Source organism: Scyliorhinus canicula, chromosome 11, assembly GCF_902713615.1.
Source record: "Scyliorhinus canicula chromosome 11, sScyCan1.1, whole genome shotgun sequence".
NCBI classification, from domain to species: domain Eukaryota; kingdom Metazoa; phylum Chordata; class Chondrichthyes; order Carcharhiniformes; family Scyliorhinidae; genus Scyliorhinus; species Scyliorhinus canicula.
In genome coordinates this window covers 110924640-110941437 of record NC_052156.1, presented here as the reverse complement: position 1 = coordinate 110941437, position 16798 = coordinate 110924640, and the positions used below count along the sequence as shown (strand labels likewise).

The 16798-nt window shown below is 50.3% G+C and overlaps 1 protein-coding gene across 1 annotated transcript in view; it reads left to right on the top strand.

Moving 5' to 3' along the window:
- Nucleotides 1-16798, top strand: part of LOC119973288 (solute carrier organic anion transporter family member 1C1-like) — a 78029-nt gene that overhangs the window by 38555 nt on the left and 22676 nt on the right. The window contains exons 9-10 of the mRNA XM_038811078.1: nt 6207-6372; nt 9435-9613. Coding sequence (XP_038667006.1) covers nt 6207-6372; nt 9435-9613 — 345 coding nt within the window. The remainder of the gene's footprint in view (nt 1-6206; nt 6373-9434; nt 9614-16798) is intronic.

Sequence of the window (16798 nt, the reverse complement as noted above, 5' to 3'; positions counted from 1 at the left end):
TCCTGGGGAAGGTGGGACCTGTCCAAGCTGAATGGGGTCCTCCCAGGTAGAGCTGAGACCAATATCCTCACCAGGGCTTTTGCTAGTTCTGTTGGGGAGGTTTTAAAGTAGCATGGTAGGGGGATGGGAATCCAAGGGTAGGTTTAGATGGGTCAGATTCAGGTTAGGGAACAGGAGGTAGAACACTAGTTAGTGATGTAATCAGCGACTTGGAAAAAGAAAAGAAACAAGGCTTAAAAGGTGTCCAGCAAAGGTAATTGACAGTGTTGAACTGCTTATACTTTAATGCAAGGAGTATTACAAACACGGCTGATGAACTAAGAGCACAGATAGACACATGGCAGCAGGACGCCATTGGGCCAAACCAGCTATACCACTGCTGGCAGCGGCAATTATGTGGTGCTGGGTATGGTAATGGGTGTGGGGTGCTGCGGGGTTGGTGAGGGGGTGGTGAGGGGAGAGGTGAAGGGGTAGAGGGGGAGGGGAGGTGGGATGGTGAGGAGGCGGTGAGGGGATGGTGAGGGGGTGGTGAGGGGATGGTGAGGGAGTGGTAAGGGGATGGTGAGGGGAAGGTATGGTCTGTGGGTAGTGCAGGTGTGGTATGGGCATGGTGTGGGGGCGGTCAGGGGGTGACGTGGAGAACGTGCCAAGTGTGCCACTGGAACACTGCAAAGCATCGGGGGCTCCGCTTCGGTGACTGCTCTCTCTCTTTGGGCCCACCAATCAGATTCAGTGCCTGCTGGTCCACAACGGTGAGCCACAGGTCCGGCGGTCCCCTTCTAGCATTCTCTCTCTCTCTCTCCCTCTACGGTTATGTGCTGCCTTTTCCTGAGGATGGTGGATGGGGCAGTGCACAATGGCTGGCAGCAGAGGGGTTGGGCAGCTGGTGGCCTTTGTGAACAGGGAACCCATCCATGGCGGGCGGTATGGGTACTGGCATGCGGTGCAGGGTGGGGAGCGGGCACACTGCCGTTGGGTGGAGTTCGATCGGCCTCCGGGGGGGTTATAGGATGTGTGGGGCTTTGGATGCTGTCAGGGGCACAGTGCTGGTTACTCACCCTTGCCACCCTGAGGAGGTTGTGCAGCTTCTTCCTGCACTGACATCCGGTTGTGGCAGTGGGGCCCACGGCGCTCACGACCTCTGCTGTCTGACCCCATGCCCTGGGTATGGTGGCGGTTGGCAGCCTCCTTCCCACCCCAGGGAATAGGATAGCCCACCTCTCCTCCTCAGTGTCCAACAGGAGCTCAAGCCCTGCGTCCGCAAACCGGGGTGACACACTCCGTGCTGCCACCTTGTTGGCTGGGATGAGTGTGTGTGGGGAGTGGAGTGCTAATATGTGGCTGCAGCTTGTCAGCTTCGCGAGTGACAACCCCAACCTCAGCAAATCGGACACTGTTTTCCATTGGAATCGATCGGTTTCCACGTGGTGCCAGTGCTAGTCCATTAACTGATCATGAATTGCTCCAGGACAGGCGCCTATTTAGTTGTCGTAGAAGTTCCGCCGATTCAGTCCCGGCATCAACGCTTACTTTGTTTCTGAAACTGAGAATCCCACCCAAAGAGATTTAAGAAGGGATGTCCAGAACTTAAGGCCTGCATGGCTGGAGACAGCGAGAAGGCAGTCAGGATGGGAAAAAGGTCAGAGTGGAAGGTGTGCAGACTTCACTGAGATTTGTTGGTTTGAAAGAGGTTGCAGCAACAGGGAGGAGCAGTGGTTGTGGCCGGCCGATGGGGGGCGGGGGGGGGGGGGGGGGGGGGGGTGCGTTGTTGGGTGGCACGGAGCAATCTGAACACAAGAGTAAGAATATTAACAACAAGCAATTGACTTTATGGGAGCCACTGCAGGTCAACAATCACGGGTGGCAGGGATGGAGGTGGGAGAAAGGGTCTTGGTGTGAGTTGGGGTCTGGGCTGCAGAGTTTCAGGTGAGGTTATATCTATGGAGGGTGGGAGATGGGAGACTGGCCAGGAAAGCATCGGAATAGCCAGGGCTGTGGAAAGAACAAATAAGTGAAAATTGCAGGTACAGAGTTCTTGTCAGAACAGTATATATGCGGATGTCTAATTTGATTTCTATCTTACGACCATATTTCATGTCATGACTAATGTTCTTCAATTTCTTTGCACTCCTCGCAAGCAGCAGGGCAACATTAGCTTTATGATCTGCATCACCTTCAGATCGTCAGTAGGTTAATGGTCCACCCACTGTGACATTTAAACATGTGCGACAATTACCTTCTTCAATATCAGATTGAATAATTATGGTGAAGCATTCCACTATATTTATAAATAACATCGATGAAGGCATAGAGAAATGTATAGCTACGTTTGCTGATGGAACCGAGTGAAGCAGCACAGTAAACTTTGCAGAAGGGAGCAGAAAGTTACAAAGGGGAGTTGAATAATTAAGATAGCGTCATAAATTGTGGCAATTGGAGATTCAAGATGGGAAGTGTTTGATTATTTGGGACCTAAGAAAGAAGGTCAGAGTGTTTTCTAATTGGTGGCAAGTTGGAGCTGCGAAGGCACAAGGATCCAACTCACTAAATCATGAAAAGCTGGTGGACAGGCATAAATAATAAGTTAAAAGGCTAACGGAAAGTTGACCTTTGGGGATTGACACTTACTGAGAAAGTTATGCTACAGGCATATAAGACTCTGTTTAAAATCCTATCCAGTGGTGCAGTGGGAAACCTGGAGGTGCAGGAGCATTAAGAACATGTACTAGCCATTATTTATGAACCTACTGTTACATTGTTTCCTTATGTATTAATGAGCTGGACCCTGCATCACCGCTCTAGAAGGCTCACCCAGACTCAGCGCCACTGGTACGATTGTCTTACCCAGGCCCCCACTCTACCACTCCAGCTGCCTTGCCTAGGCCTCACACCGCAACTCCAGCTGCCTCGATTAGACCCCACACCGCATCTCCAGTTGCCTCGATTAGACCCCGCACCGCAGCTCCGGATGCCTCGCCTAGGCCCACATTGCAGCTGCAGCTGCCTCGCCTAGGCCCCCCACCCCAGCTCCGGCTGCCTCACCTAGGCCTCACACCGCAGCTCTGGCTGCCTCGATTAGACCCCACACCGCAGCTCCAGCTGCCTCGATTAGACCCCGCACCGCAGCTCCGGCTGCCTTTCGTAGGCATCACACTGCAGCTCCGGCTGCCTTTCCTAGGCATCACACTGCAGCTCCAGCTGCCTCACCTAGGCCCCACACTGCAGTTCCGGCTGCCTTGCCTAGGCATCACACCGCAGCTCCAGCTGCCACGATTAGGCCCCGCACAGCAGCTCCAGCTGCCTTGATTGGGCCCCACAACCCAGCTCCGGCTGCCTCGATTAGGCCCCACACTGCAGTTCCGGCTGCCTCGATTAGGCCCCACACTGCAGTTCCGGCTGCCTCGATTAGGCCCCACACTGCAGTTCCGGCTGCCTCGATCAGGCCCCACACCGCAGCTCCAGCTGCCTCGATCAGGCCCCACACCGCAGCTCCAGCTGCCTCGATCAGACCCCACACCCCAGCTCCGGCTGCCTCGATTAGGCCCCACACTGCAGTTCCGGCTGCCTTGCCTAGGCATCACACTGCAGCTCCGGCTGCCTTGCCTAGGCATCACACTGCAGCTCTGGCTGCCTCTCGTAGGCCCCACACTGCAGCTCCAGCTGCCTCGATTGGGCACCACACCCCAGCTCCGGCTGCCTCGATTAGGCCCCACACTGCAGTTCCGGCTGCCTTGCCTAGGCATCACACTGCAGCTCCGGCTGCCTTGCCTAGGCATCACACTGCAGCTCTGGCTGCCTTGCCTAGGCATCACACTGCAGCTCTGGCTGCCTCTCGTAGGCCCCACACTGCAGCTCCGGCTGCCTTGCCTAGGCATCACACTGCAGCTCTGGCTGCCTCTCGTAGGCCCCACACTGCAGCTCCAGCTGCCTCGATTAGGCCCCGCACCGCAGCTCCAGCTGCCTCGATTAGGCCCCGCACCGCAGCTCCAACTGTCTGCAAAGGCCTCACACCACAGCTCCGACTGCCTCGATTAGACCCCACACAGCAGCTCCAGCTGCCTTGATTGGGCACTGCACCCCAGCTCCGGCTGCCTCGATTAGGCCCCACACTGCAGCTCCAGCTGCCTCGCCTCAGTCCCACACTGCAGCTCTGGCTGCCTCGATCAGGCCCCACACAGCAGCTGCAGCTGTCTCACCTCGACCCCACACTGCAACTTTGGCTGCCTCGATCAGGCCCCACTTAGCAGCTGCAGCTGCATCGCCTAGGCCCCGCACCACAGCTCTGGGTGCCTCGATTAGGCCCCTTCCCGCAGCTCCGGGTTCCTCAATTAGGACCCTCCCCGCAGCTCCGGCTACCTCGCCTAGGCTCTGCACTGCAGCTCCAGCTGCCTTCTGCTCTGGTCCCTGAAACTTACCTACGATGAGCCAAAATTTCCCATAAATAGTGGGAAGATTGACATTGGGTGGGATAATCCAGCCCCCGACAGCATGTTCTACAACAGTGGTGGCAGCTCGCCATTGGTCATTGGTGGGATCTTCCAATCCAGCCGGTATCCATGGTGATGTGCATGGCTTGCCCATCCCACCATTGCGAAACCCATCTCAGGGGGTTGCTATCGATGGGACTAGAAAATCCTGCCATCGGGAAGGACTGGAAAATCTTTTCCATTATTTTTGGTTCCTGTCACATTAGTTCGCTCGCCTCGGACTTCATCCCTCTATCTGACAACTGCATGATGCTGAACCCCAAAATGAGTTTCTAATCACGTAACCATGTCATCAATAAGGCTGCCTATTTCAACTTTCATAACGTTGCATGACACTGACATTGTTGCTGCTGTAGTTCATTGCAGGCCTCCCTCGTGTTAGGGAGACATAACACACTACTGTTAGGCCGCCAATCTTCCACCATTCAAATCTTTAGGGTTATCCAATAATTACTGCCTATATCCTTACTCGTGCCATGTCACAATTACCCATTGTTCCTCTGTTGCAATAGATTAGAACACTTCCCACATCGAGAGATGCATGTGGCGAAAAAGCAAATGTTTACGTCTATTTTCCGTAGATTAGATTTCATGCAACGGGCCACTAGCCTGAAGCCAGAGGCTATAGCTTGTGGGGTGCGACTCCGCATCAAGCATAACTGACCAGGAGTCTCTCCTGCTCTAGCCATTTGCCATAGGTATATTGGAAGGATCTACAGGTTGGCTTACAGGTTTGGTCACACTATGAATGGCCCATGTCATTCCTTGGTCATCAAGTCCTGGATCGGGATTTTCTGGCCCCCGCTGTGACGTGTTTTCCGAAGGCAGAAGCAGCTCCCCATTCGCCACCAGAGGGACCTTCCAGTCCCGTTGAGATCTATGGCGTTTTGATTGGCTTGCCTGCCCCACCACTAGGGAACCTATTGCGGGAGTTCGCCATTGTTAGGACCGGAAAACTCCACCAGTGGGAAGGGCTGGAAAATCCCACTGCTGGAATGGTACTCAAACCCAAACCCTCTGGCTCTGGGCAGGGGGGCTACCCACTGCACCACAAGTGCCTTCTGTTACTGAGGCCTAAACTCTTGACTTCCCTCTCTAAACTTCTCTCTCTCTTCACCTCTTCTTCGTATCTTAAGACACCCCTTAAATGCCTAATTCTTTGACCAAGCTTTTGATCATCTACCCTAATATCACCTTATTTGGCTCAGGGACAAGTTTTGACAACGCTATTGTGAATCATTGTCACAGAATCACAGAATTGTTATGGCACAGAAAGAGGCCATTAGGCCGCTGGTTTCTGCACTGGCTTTTCATGATGTCGTGATTTGTTACGTCAAAGGTGCTACATAAATGCAGATTCTTCCCATTGTTTGTTGTTCACATAATTGATGTGGAAATCTGGGACTCTCTCACCTCCAACAGCTGTTGCGGCTGGGTGAATTGGAAATTTCAAAACTGAGATTGATAAGGTTTCGTTAGGTGAGGTTATTAAGGTGGACAAAACCAAGGCTAGGAAATGGAGTTAAGACGCAGATCGGCTATGATCCAGTCAAATGGCTCTACTGGCTGAAGGATGTGAATGGTCTCCTTCTGCCCCAATCTAAGATTTGGATTTCGGCTGTTTGTCGTCAGTTCTCACACAGCCAGTTGTTAACAATTTAGATCAATTGTTAAACATACTCGCACATTTAGCATACTTCTTCTGCTGCTGTATTTCAGAGTAACAGAGACCTCATACGAGGAGCACAATTTATTCTCCCAATGTAACGCTGACTGCGTGTGCTCGAGGACAGAGTGGGAACCTGTTTGTGCTGGAAATGGGATGACTTATGTCTCTCCTTGTCTTGCTGGTTGCAAATCGTCAAGTGGAACAGGGCTAAAGATGGTAAGAAAACGCTTTATCCCATCCGCCCGGATAACTTTGTGTTCATTCCCAGAACTGAATTGCAACATAATGGAAATTCTTTGTGGAGGTCGATGTGAAAATATTTAGGTTTTCAAGAATGAAGTGAAGTGTAATCACTTCAGGTCTTCCATTTTAAAAAAGGTAGTAGCTGATGACGTTCCCATATCCAAAGACCTTCTGCACATAGAACTGGCCGCAGGAGCACAGTCTTCTGGGCGCTAATACCTTTGCTACAAGGATACCTGAAAGTGGGATATGGAGATGCTGGACATTTACACTGACATATCACCGATGGCCGTGACCTCTGCAGGCTGACTGTTTGGATGGGCATTGGAATAGGTGAACAAAAACAAAAAGCTCAGCTGGCCAGGAAGAAGGTTCAGTGAAGAACAATGCCTTCTCAGCCCACTCTTCCTTTGTAGCGATGCCACAACAGAGTGGGGCTCCTGAGCTGCACCAGGCGATGATTTACACAGGGTTGTCCACCATGGCACAAACCTACAAAGCCGTCACCACAACTTTAACATCTGGAAGAACATAAAAGCAAATGTCATGTTTCGGATAAAAGGAAAGTTTTTTCTTGGCTTTACTGAGATAAGAGTTGAAATAAGCACTGAGGAATGATGTTCCATTTAATGTGCGGGCATGGATTAAACTAAATATTTTTTTTCATTCAGTGAGGTTCTGCATTCAGATTGTATCTGCTTCATTTGAACAATTGGCCAGATAGCCCAAATGGGTATATAACCTGCATAAATTCATCCTTTGAGGTGAAGATGACTGTGTTCATTATCTGAAGCGTTTGGGTAGGGTTTTGGTGGGTTTGTAAGATAACTGAGTGGCACAGTAGTTAGCACTGCTGACTCACAACTGCAGGGACTAAGGTTCAATTCCGGCTTTGTCTATGTGGAGTTTGCACTTTCTCCCCGTGTCTGCGTGGGTTTCCGCCGGGTGCTCCGTTTTCCTCCCACAGTCCAAAGATACGCAGGTTAGGAGGATTGACTTGTAAAATTCTCCCTCAGTGTCCAAAGATGCGCAGGTTACGTGGGGTTGCGGGATAGGGCGGGGGAGTGGGGCCTAGTTAGAGTGCACTTTTGAAGGGTTGGTGCAGACTCGATGGCCCAAATGGCCTCCTTCTGCACTGTACGGATTCTATGATTGAACTGCTCAGTCCAAGCTGTGCCCGGAAGGTTCTGCAGCAAGTATTGGCCATATAATATTTAGTAAACAATGTAAACAAGTCTCATAAAACCTGACTCACCGATAGGCCTGGTGGATTATAGTGGACTCTATGGAGCAGTGATGTAACCCTTTCCTCAGGAATGAACAGCAACCAATTACCAAAACATATCTGACAGAAATGGAGCGATGATTCGACAAACAACAAACATGGTGTTGACCATCCCCTTATTATGGAAAGATAGATGCAGGAGCCTCCCTAAATGAAGAAAAGTGCCACAGTAAACAATGAGGTTGCTGTAAATGATCCTATACTGCTTTATATGGATATCCAAGGAGGGAGTTAGCTATCCAAGAAGGTACATGCACAGTTTCCTGAATTGTGCCTTAAAATCATTCTCAATCTGAATTTATGCAGGAATATGATGATAATAGAACACCAAAAATATGTAATTAAGATATCTTTGAAACACTAGCAAGCATTTCGTCACACTTAGGCCTTGTGGTGGTGGAGAGCCTTTGAGGTGTCATAAGGGAAGCCACCATCCATGGAATACCCGGTGTTTGACCTACTTTAGTAGGCACAGCATTGACGTGGCTAGTCCAGTTGTGTTCCTGGTCAATGCTGATGCCCAGGAAGTTAATCCCCAGAGGGGTTCAATGGAATATTATGGAATGTGGAGGGAAGATGGCTAGCCTCTCTTTTTTATTAGGGTATTTCTTCTCACTTGATGGTGGATATGTTACTTGCCACTTATTAATCCAAGCCTGTATGTTGCCCAAATCTTGCTGCGTATGGGCATGGATTGCATGATTGTGTGAGGAATTGCAAATGCAACTGAACACTGTACAGCCTTATTACTGGCCTTACGATGGAGGGAAAGTCATTGAAGCAGCTGAAGATAATTGGGCCTGTGAAGCTGCCCTGAGGAACTCCTGTCATGAAGGGAAGCAGTGGCATAGTGGTAGTGTCACTGGACTTGTAATCCTTAACCCAGGGTAATGCTTTGGGAATACGGATTCAAATTCCACCATGGCAGTTGGTGCAAATCGAGTTCAATAAAAAATCTGGAATTAAAAGTCTATTGCGGTCGATTGTCGTAGAAATCCATCTGCTTCACTAATGTCTCTCTTCACCATTGACTCTTACCTGCCTCCTGAAATAGCAAGCTACTCAGTTCAAGGGCAACGCTGGCCTAGGCTGGATGTTGCCATAAATGAAAATAAAATATCCTGAGGCTGACATACTTGGCTTCCAACAGACACAACTGTATTCCTCTGTGCCATGCAAGCTCTAGAAAGTGGAAAGATTTTCCCTCATCCAATCCATTGATCAATAAATGACTATTTATATAATTCGTAGAATCCCTACAGTGGAGAAGGAAGCCATTTGGCCCATTGAATCTGCACCAGCCCCTGGAAAGAGCACCCTATCTAGGCCTATGCCTCCACTGTATCCCCATAACCCAGTAACCCCACCTAAACCAATTTAGCATGGCCGTTCTACCTAACCTGCACATCTTTGGATTGTGGGAGGAAACCGGAGCACCCGGAGGAAACCCACGCAGACACGGGGACAAAGTGCAAACTCCACACATACAGTCACCCGAGGCCGGAATTGAACTCGGGTGCCTGGAGCTGTGAGGCAGCAGTGCTAACCACTGTGCCACCATGCCGCCACCCACTATTCTAGTGCTCTCTTGGGCTGCCTCCTACCTTGCATCCTACATCAATCTGTGATCATCTAAAACTTTGCTCTCCATAACTTAACTGCTAAAAATCACATTCACCCATCACCCTGACATTTCCTGACCTTGTTTTCTCCCAGTAAAATTACGACTTTGAGCCTTTTTTTTACACAGGAATTCCACAACTGCAGCTGTATTTCCCATTCAATGGCTGTCAATTCGTCTGCGATTCTGGGACAATGCTCAAGAGCGGAGGACTGCAACAAAATCTTTCCATATTACTTGGCAGTAACTGTGTTTGAATCTTTCGCCTTTTCTTTTGGAGGCATGGCTGAGTTTGAGCTACTCATGAGGTAAAATTGTTTTATTGAATCAATGGTTGGAATTGGAATTACTGAATAAGTAGAGCCATAAAGAATTTATGTATTTATGTACCTCCTCCCATAAACCCAGGATGTCCCCAAGGGCTTTATAGCCACTTAAGTACTTTTGAAATCACTGAATTAATGTAAGAAACATGACAAACATTTTACACACAGCAAGATCCCAAAAACAGCAATGATCCAATGTTCAAATACACTGATTTTCAGTGCTATTGGTTGAACAATTAATATCGGCCAGGACATCGACGGGATACCTTGGGTTGGAGTCTGCGTTTGGGAGACTGTTGAAGCCAACAGGGCATGTCTGGATTTTCACGACCAAAAAATCATCACAAAACCTTCACTTCTGGTACCGGTGAGGGGTTAGCACCTGCGTCGAGTGGATCGTGCCAAAACGGCCGGAGAGTGGCCGTGTCCCGGGCCGCTCATGCGTGCGGCTGACTACCCGCACAAGTCATGTCGTAAAACATGGCCCGCGGCCGTGCACAAAACCAACCTGCCAACCGCAACCCCCCTGGCCACCCCCTGGCCACTCCCCACCAGTCCCCCCAGCCCTACCAGAAGCCGCCCCCTCCCCCCTCGGCCAGCGGCACGTATTCCAGCTGAGTGTGGCAGCGCTGGACACTGTCCGCAGCCGGCATGCCAGGTTCCCACACATGGCCCGCACAGTAGGGAACTCGGCCCATAGGGGGCGGAGCATTGCAGGTGGGCCAACCGATGATGCGCCAGCGGCGTTGAAACGGTGCGCGGCCTGTGTCATGTTGCTCTGTTTTGGAGGGGGCAGAGCATGGCGGACCAGTGTCAAACCGGCGCCAACCTACCGGCATCAGAATGCATTCTCTGCCCGATTGCTGATCACATGTTGGGTGTAGGGCTACGCAAAATCCAGCCCTTGTTTTTCTCTATAATAATCTAATGGCCTCTTCGTGACGGACAAGAGAACGAGCAGTCCAGTTATATAGCATGGGTGGCCAAAATTGGGAACGATGCTGGGTGCCAATCGGTTTCCAATCTAACCGGCCTGCTCCGGTTGACGAGATCAGGATCCCATCGCAGCTTGGTGAGAAACCAATAATCACCAATTAAGACCAAACTCCAGCAGATTAACAGGAAGGACCCCCAAACGAATGGCATCCTATGATCTAACCGCCTCCCCAGCAACTGGTTACACAGGAATTGTTTAATACACTTATTTAAAAATGTGAAGCTGGTGGAGTAGCTGCTATGCGGATCTGAGGAGATGAGTAGCTATCTTGGAAATCGGGCAGGATGTACAGGCATCAGTGGTCTTTCGAACAGATGACAGACAGCATGTCACGCAGGAGGCTTTGCCTCAACAAAGGGGCAGTGCAGCACCTGTGCTCTCTCCTTGCGGAGATATGGAGGAGGAGGATACCTGCTCCTGTTCACCGTCATGGTCACCGCAGCCCTGAACTTCTACGCCACAGGATGATTCCAGGGCTTGAGCGAGGATTTGTTTGGCATTTCCCAACCTACAGCCCACAAATGCATCCATGAAGTGCCCTGTTTACCTGGGCAGCCGACTGCATGAACTTTGACCTGGGCCAAGCACAAGATGCCCAGGTAGCAGGATTCTCTGGCATCGGCGAGATGTGCCAGATCCAGGGGTAATATATGGCATGCGTGCACCATGCGGTCCGGGACCATCCTCCATTGACAGGAAGGGGTCCATTCCCTGAACGCCCAGCTTGTGTGTGACCACCACATAAAAATAACGCATGTGTGTGCAGGTTTCAAAGGAAATGTGCACGACAGCTACATCCTGGTGCAGTCAGAGATCCCTGAGGGACAACGGTTGGCTCTTGGGGATTAAAGCGGGGATCAATGGTACCCACTTAGGTCCTGGCTGATGACGCCTGTACGGAGGCCAGTGACCAATGCGGAGACCCGATACAATGATACAATGAGACCCATGTGGTCACACGAGCTATTGTGGTGCATTGGACTGCTCAAAATGCAGTTCCAATGCCTTGACCACTCTGGTGATGCACTGCAGCATATGCCCTGGAGGATTGCCCACTTTGTGGTGGTCTGCTGTGTCCTCAACAACCTGGCACAGCAGCAATACGACAAATGCTGGAGGTGGTGGGACATGCGGCCGCCTAAGGAGGAAGAGGGACAGCCGGACCAGGAAGAGCTGGAGGATGAGCCTGGGGAGGACCCGTGGGACCAGCTGGAGGATGGAGGACAAGCGGGGGTGGAGAGGGCCTGGCATGCCTGGAGGACCAGAGAGGCCAACATCCTTGCCCACTTCACAATGGACGTCGCTTCGTCCGTCATCTCTCCCCTTCTCCATTTCATACTTACTGTCTCTCCAACCTGTCCACCTCACTCCGCACCCCCCTCCCCCCCCACCTCCCCCGACCTTGCAAACCCCTCACCCAGCTACCCATCACCCACCCCCTTCCCCCTGCTGGTCCCACCTCCCCCAATCGCCTTGTACCACCTTCCCAGGGTCTGTGTTACATCACTCTAGGGTGTTGGGCCTGTGTCGGCACTGTCAGCAGAGTCAATACACAAGGAGGGGAGGGGTGATGATAACCTGCTGAAAGCTGAGCTCTGGTGCTCCTCAATCTATGTCATAGTCAGACTCCTGTCTATCTGCTGAGTGCGCGCTCACAACCATCAACTGCACGTGGGGTGCCTTGGACAAGGGGGGGAGGGGCATGTCCCATAGCAGGGAGCCCGTGGGCTAGGTCCGGGGGAGAGCGATGGGCAAATGGGGGAGGGGACGCAGACCAGCCCGCAGTGTGTAATGATGTGACAGAGGCTTCACATGTCTCGGATGCAAGGTATATTTAATGGCGTCCAAAAATATTAGTGACCCCAATTGCCCCTAGCTACCGATGGAGCTACGCCCCCTCCCCACCCAGTGGCCTCTCAGTCATCCTAGACCTCTGAGCTCTACTGCCGCGTCTAGGTATTTCCCCAGGATGCACATCAGAGGTGGAGGCTGCCAGCTGCCTACCGCATCCTGTGGCCTTTGATGCCTCTGGTGGGAATCCTCTGGAGGGCTTGGGGCCGGAGGGCCCCTGCCGACCTGCCACCCTGTTCCCCACGCTGACCCCGAAACATGCAGTTGTCGGGGGGACGACGGGGGACCCGGGGGGGGGGGGGGGGGGGGGGGGGACTCAGGAGGGATGGTGACTGGCGTTGTCTCCCTGTAGGGGGGCTCTGGGTCAGCCTCCAGCACTCCCTCCTCCCAATTGGTGCCCATAAGGCCCTGAGGGTCACCTTCTGATGGAGGGGCAGCTGGATTGGACTCCAGAGAGGTAGCAACTTACCCTTGCAGTTTGTTGGAGGTCGTTCGTCTTCTTCCGGCATTGGACGCTGGTTCTCCTGGTCATGCTGCCCGGAGTCACTGCAGCTGCCACTACCTCCCTGGTGGCATTGCTGACCCTGCTGCTGGTTCTCCAACTCCTTCGGGGGAGCAGGGCGCCTCTCAACCACGGCGTTGAGAAGCTTATCCAGGTATCAGACGGCGGGGGAGCCAGGCATGACGAGATTCACATGAGAACTCATTTTGGGAACTAAGTTCCACAATCTCACCACTGCGGCCGATTTCAAACACCCCACCAAAAACACCCCACCAGCCCAAAATGAAACTTTCTAATTATTTGGCTGAATCGTGCCCTTAAAATGTCACTATTACTTGTTGAATTCATGTCTTAAAGTGATATATCTTCAATTCACAGTGAGGCAGAGAGAGCAAGTGAACATTCGGCTTTATTAGTCATGAACTTACCTAGCCAGAGTCAGTAGTACAGATGAATGCCGCCCTCAAGAGGCCGGCCTACATATGGCCCGAGTGTGGGCGGAGCCAGAGGCGGAGCCATACCGAGGTTACAGTACAGTACCTGGAAGCAGTTCATATCACCACTTCCAGGTCATAGATTACAGGTTATGGTATCATTATGGTATATGGTATCATGCATGCATTATGGTGAATACATTCACCACATAAAGATAAACCCAAATTATACCATTTTTATACTTTAAAAAAAAATAATCTTTATTGTCACAAGTAGGCTTACAATAACACTGCAATGAAGTTACTGAGAAAATCTCCGAGTCGCAAATTGAGGCGCCTGATCGGGTACACGGAGGGAGAATTCAGAATGTCCAATTCACCTAACAGCACGTCTTTCGGGACTTGTAGAAGGAAACCGGAGCACCCAGAGGAACACCACGCAGACACGGGGAGAACGTGCAGACTCCGCACCGACAAGCCGGGAATTGGAGGGATCTGTGCTGCTGGCCGGCGGGGTGGAGGGGGCGGGGGGGGGGGGGGGGGGAGGTGCTTCCGCGAGGGCTGAGGGAACTGGTGGAGGGTGGCCAGGGGGTAGCCAGTGGGTGGACTGCCGGTCGCAGATGGCGGGTTGGGTCCGCGCACGGCCCACACCACATTGTACGGCGCGACCGCTGCGGGCCGTCACCGTGCGCATGGGCGGCCCGTGACCTCGCCATTCTCCGGCCGTTTATGGTACAGGAGGCGGGAGTTTCTCTTGGCGCCGGTACTAACCCCTCTCTGGTCCCGGAATCCGTGAGGGTCTCACGCCAATTGTTTTGGTCGTAATAGACCACACATGCTCCTCACTTAGTCGCTGAAACGGAGAATCCAGCCCCATGTAAAAGTTGATCCCCTTATCTTATTGCCTCCAAAATAGTCTCAAACATTCGCCGTTTACATGAGTTTGTAGGGTAAGCAATGGTTAACTACCTCTACCTCTTGGGGTTTTTTGCATTGATTGAGAATTGCTGGGGCAATATTGCGTTTTATTCTGAATCTACTGGGACATTGTGTCAGCTTCTTCTGCTTAAGTAACATCCATTATCACCCATCAGATAGAATAAACTATCATCTATGTTCTGATGTCTCTAATTAATCAAAGTGGCAATATGCCCATTTAGTATTTTGAGTGACATTGCATTAGTAATTACTTGCAAATAAATCCATCAGCTGAAATGTGGATCCTTAGCCAAATAAAGGAATTATGTTTGGTCATATAAATTGTTATTGTTGTAATTATATAATTTATAGAGTTAAAAACTGTTCAGCCAGCAATGTTTACGTAAAGTTGATTTAATTGCATGTGGGTTCATTTATGATATAATTGTAATTATATTAATTGAATGACTAATGTTTTGCCATTTACATGAGTTAAACACTCGAAATGATTAAATATTGCACAGCACCAAAACCAATTTAGAAAAATGCTGCTTTGTAATTATGATAATTGGCTGGTGTGGCATGATTTAAGAACTTTGAAGTATGGTATTTACAGGAACCTGACTCCGGGTGTTATGAGTAATTACAGGGAAGAATTCACAGATTGCGTATATTAACATATTAACCATGCTCACTCAGCATCGGTAATTGAAAATGTGTATGTGTGTGTGTGATTATTCGTCCAGTGACAATAGAACATTCGGAGGCCATTTGGCCCATCGAGTCTGCACCAACCCGCTTAAGCCCTCACCTCCACCCTATCCTTTTTGGTCACTAAGGGCAAATTATCATGGTCAATCCACCTAACCTGCACCTCTTTGGACTGTGGGAGGAAACCCGAGCACCCAGAGGAAACCCACGCAGATATAACAATACCACAATGCCATGTCTCCCCGTATATGTGTGTGTGTTTGTGCATGTGTGCGCGAGTGTGTATATGCACGTGTGTATATGTGTGCGAATATGTGTATGTGTGTGTGCATGTGTGTGTTTGTGCATGCATGTGTGTGTACTGTTCATGTGTGTTTGCATGTGTATATGTGTGTGTCTTTGTGCATGTGCGTGTGTTTGCATGCATGAATGTGCATGCATGTGTAAACATGTGCATGTCCATGTGTGTCTGCCTGGTTAGGTGTGCTGTGTGTGTGCATGTATGCCCATGTGTGTATGTATGTTCATGTGTGTGCGTGTTGCAGAAAAACTGACCAGTAGGTATGGAGTTCTAAAAAATAATGGTACAGAAGCTTAACTTTCATTCAGCCTGTTTTCCAGAACACCTTTAGAAAATAAATTGTTTCTTCATGGAGCACCTAATAAGGAAAGCAGTTTTGGTCTGAATTCCCCAAACTTTAAGCACTGAAAATTACTACCACGTAATGATGAAAAAGGGCTTGCATTTCCATATTCTATATTCTCGAGGCCTCCCATTGTGCTTTACAACTGTGAAGCACACTTGGAGTTTGGTCACTGCTGTAATGTAGTACAAGCAGCAGCCTGTGTGTGATAAGCACCCAGGTTATCTGCTTTTCAGAGGTAAATATTGTCAGGGGCTGATGAGACCATCAATTCACACGACACGTGGTTAGAAGTGAACAGTGGTTTTAATCGTCTTACAACAGAGCCTGCCTGTGACAAGATGAACTCCAGATGAACTGGCAGCAGGCTCTCAGCATCAACCTTTATACTTCCGGTTAGGGGGAGGAGCCATGGGTGGAGCCAAGGGTGGAGCCCAGTACAAACTCCCGTACACTCCCAGTGCATCTCCCCCTAGTGGCAGAGCAGCGCAACTGCTCGTGTGCCGAACTTACAGAGACATAGTACAACATGTGTAATACAGTGTGAATTACGCTACTGTGATTCACCACAAGGACACCTAGGAGAACCCCCTCCCCCCCCCCCCCCCCCCCCCCCCCCCCCCGCCTACTCTCCTTCAAAGAGTGTCAAGACCATTTGACTATTTACACCCACCGGAGAGGGCAGGAGAGACATTAATTTAACAAATCTAGCACACCTTACAGTGCATTGTCTCTCAATTCTGCACTGAAGGTCCAGTCTAGATTTTATGCTTGCAACCTGCAGACAAGAACCCTGCTACTGCATTATGCCTAATGCCAATTATTGATAATTACAAATTAATACAAGTCTCCAAAATAATTAGAAAACGTTTACGGTAATGGAATGATCCCCTGCAGGCAAGAGAACTAAAACAGGTGTCAAAGGAGCAATCCTGAGGATAAAGGAGAGAGAGTTATAGGCCAAAACCTTTGTTAAGTTGTTCCCAAATCCTTTGCTTTGGGGGGTTGCTTTTGTGTTGAAATCAAACTATAACCATATAGCTCTAGATGTAAGTGGGAGACAGCCAGAAAGACATACAATTGCACAGATACAGGCCATTCAGCCCAACA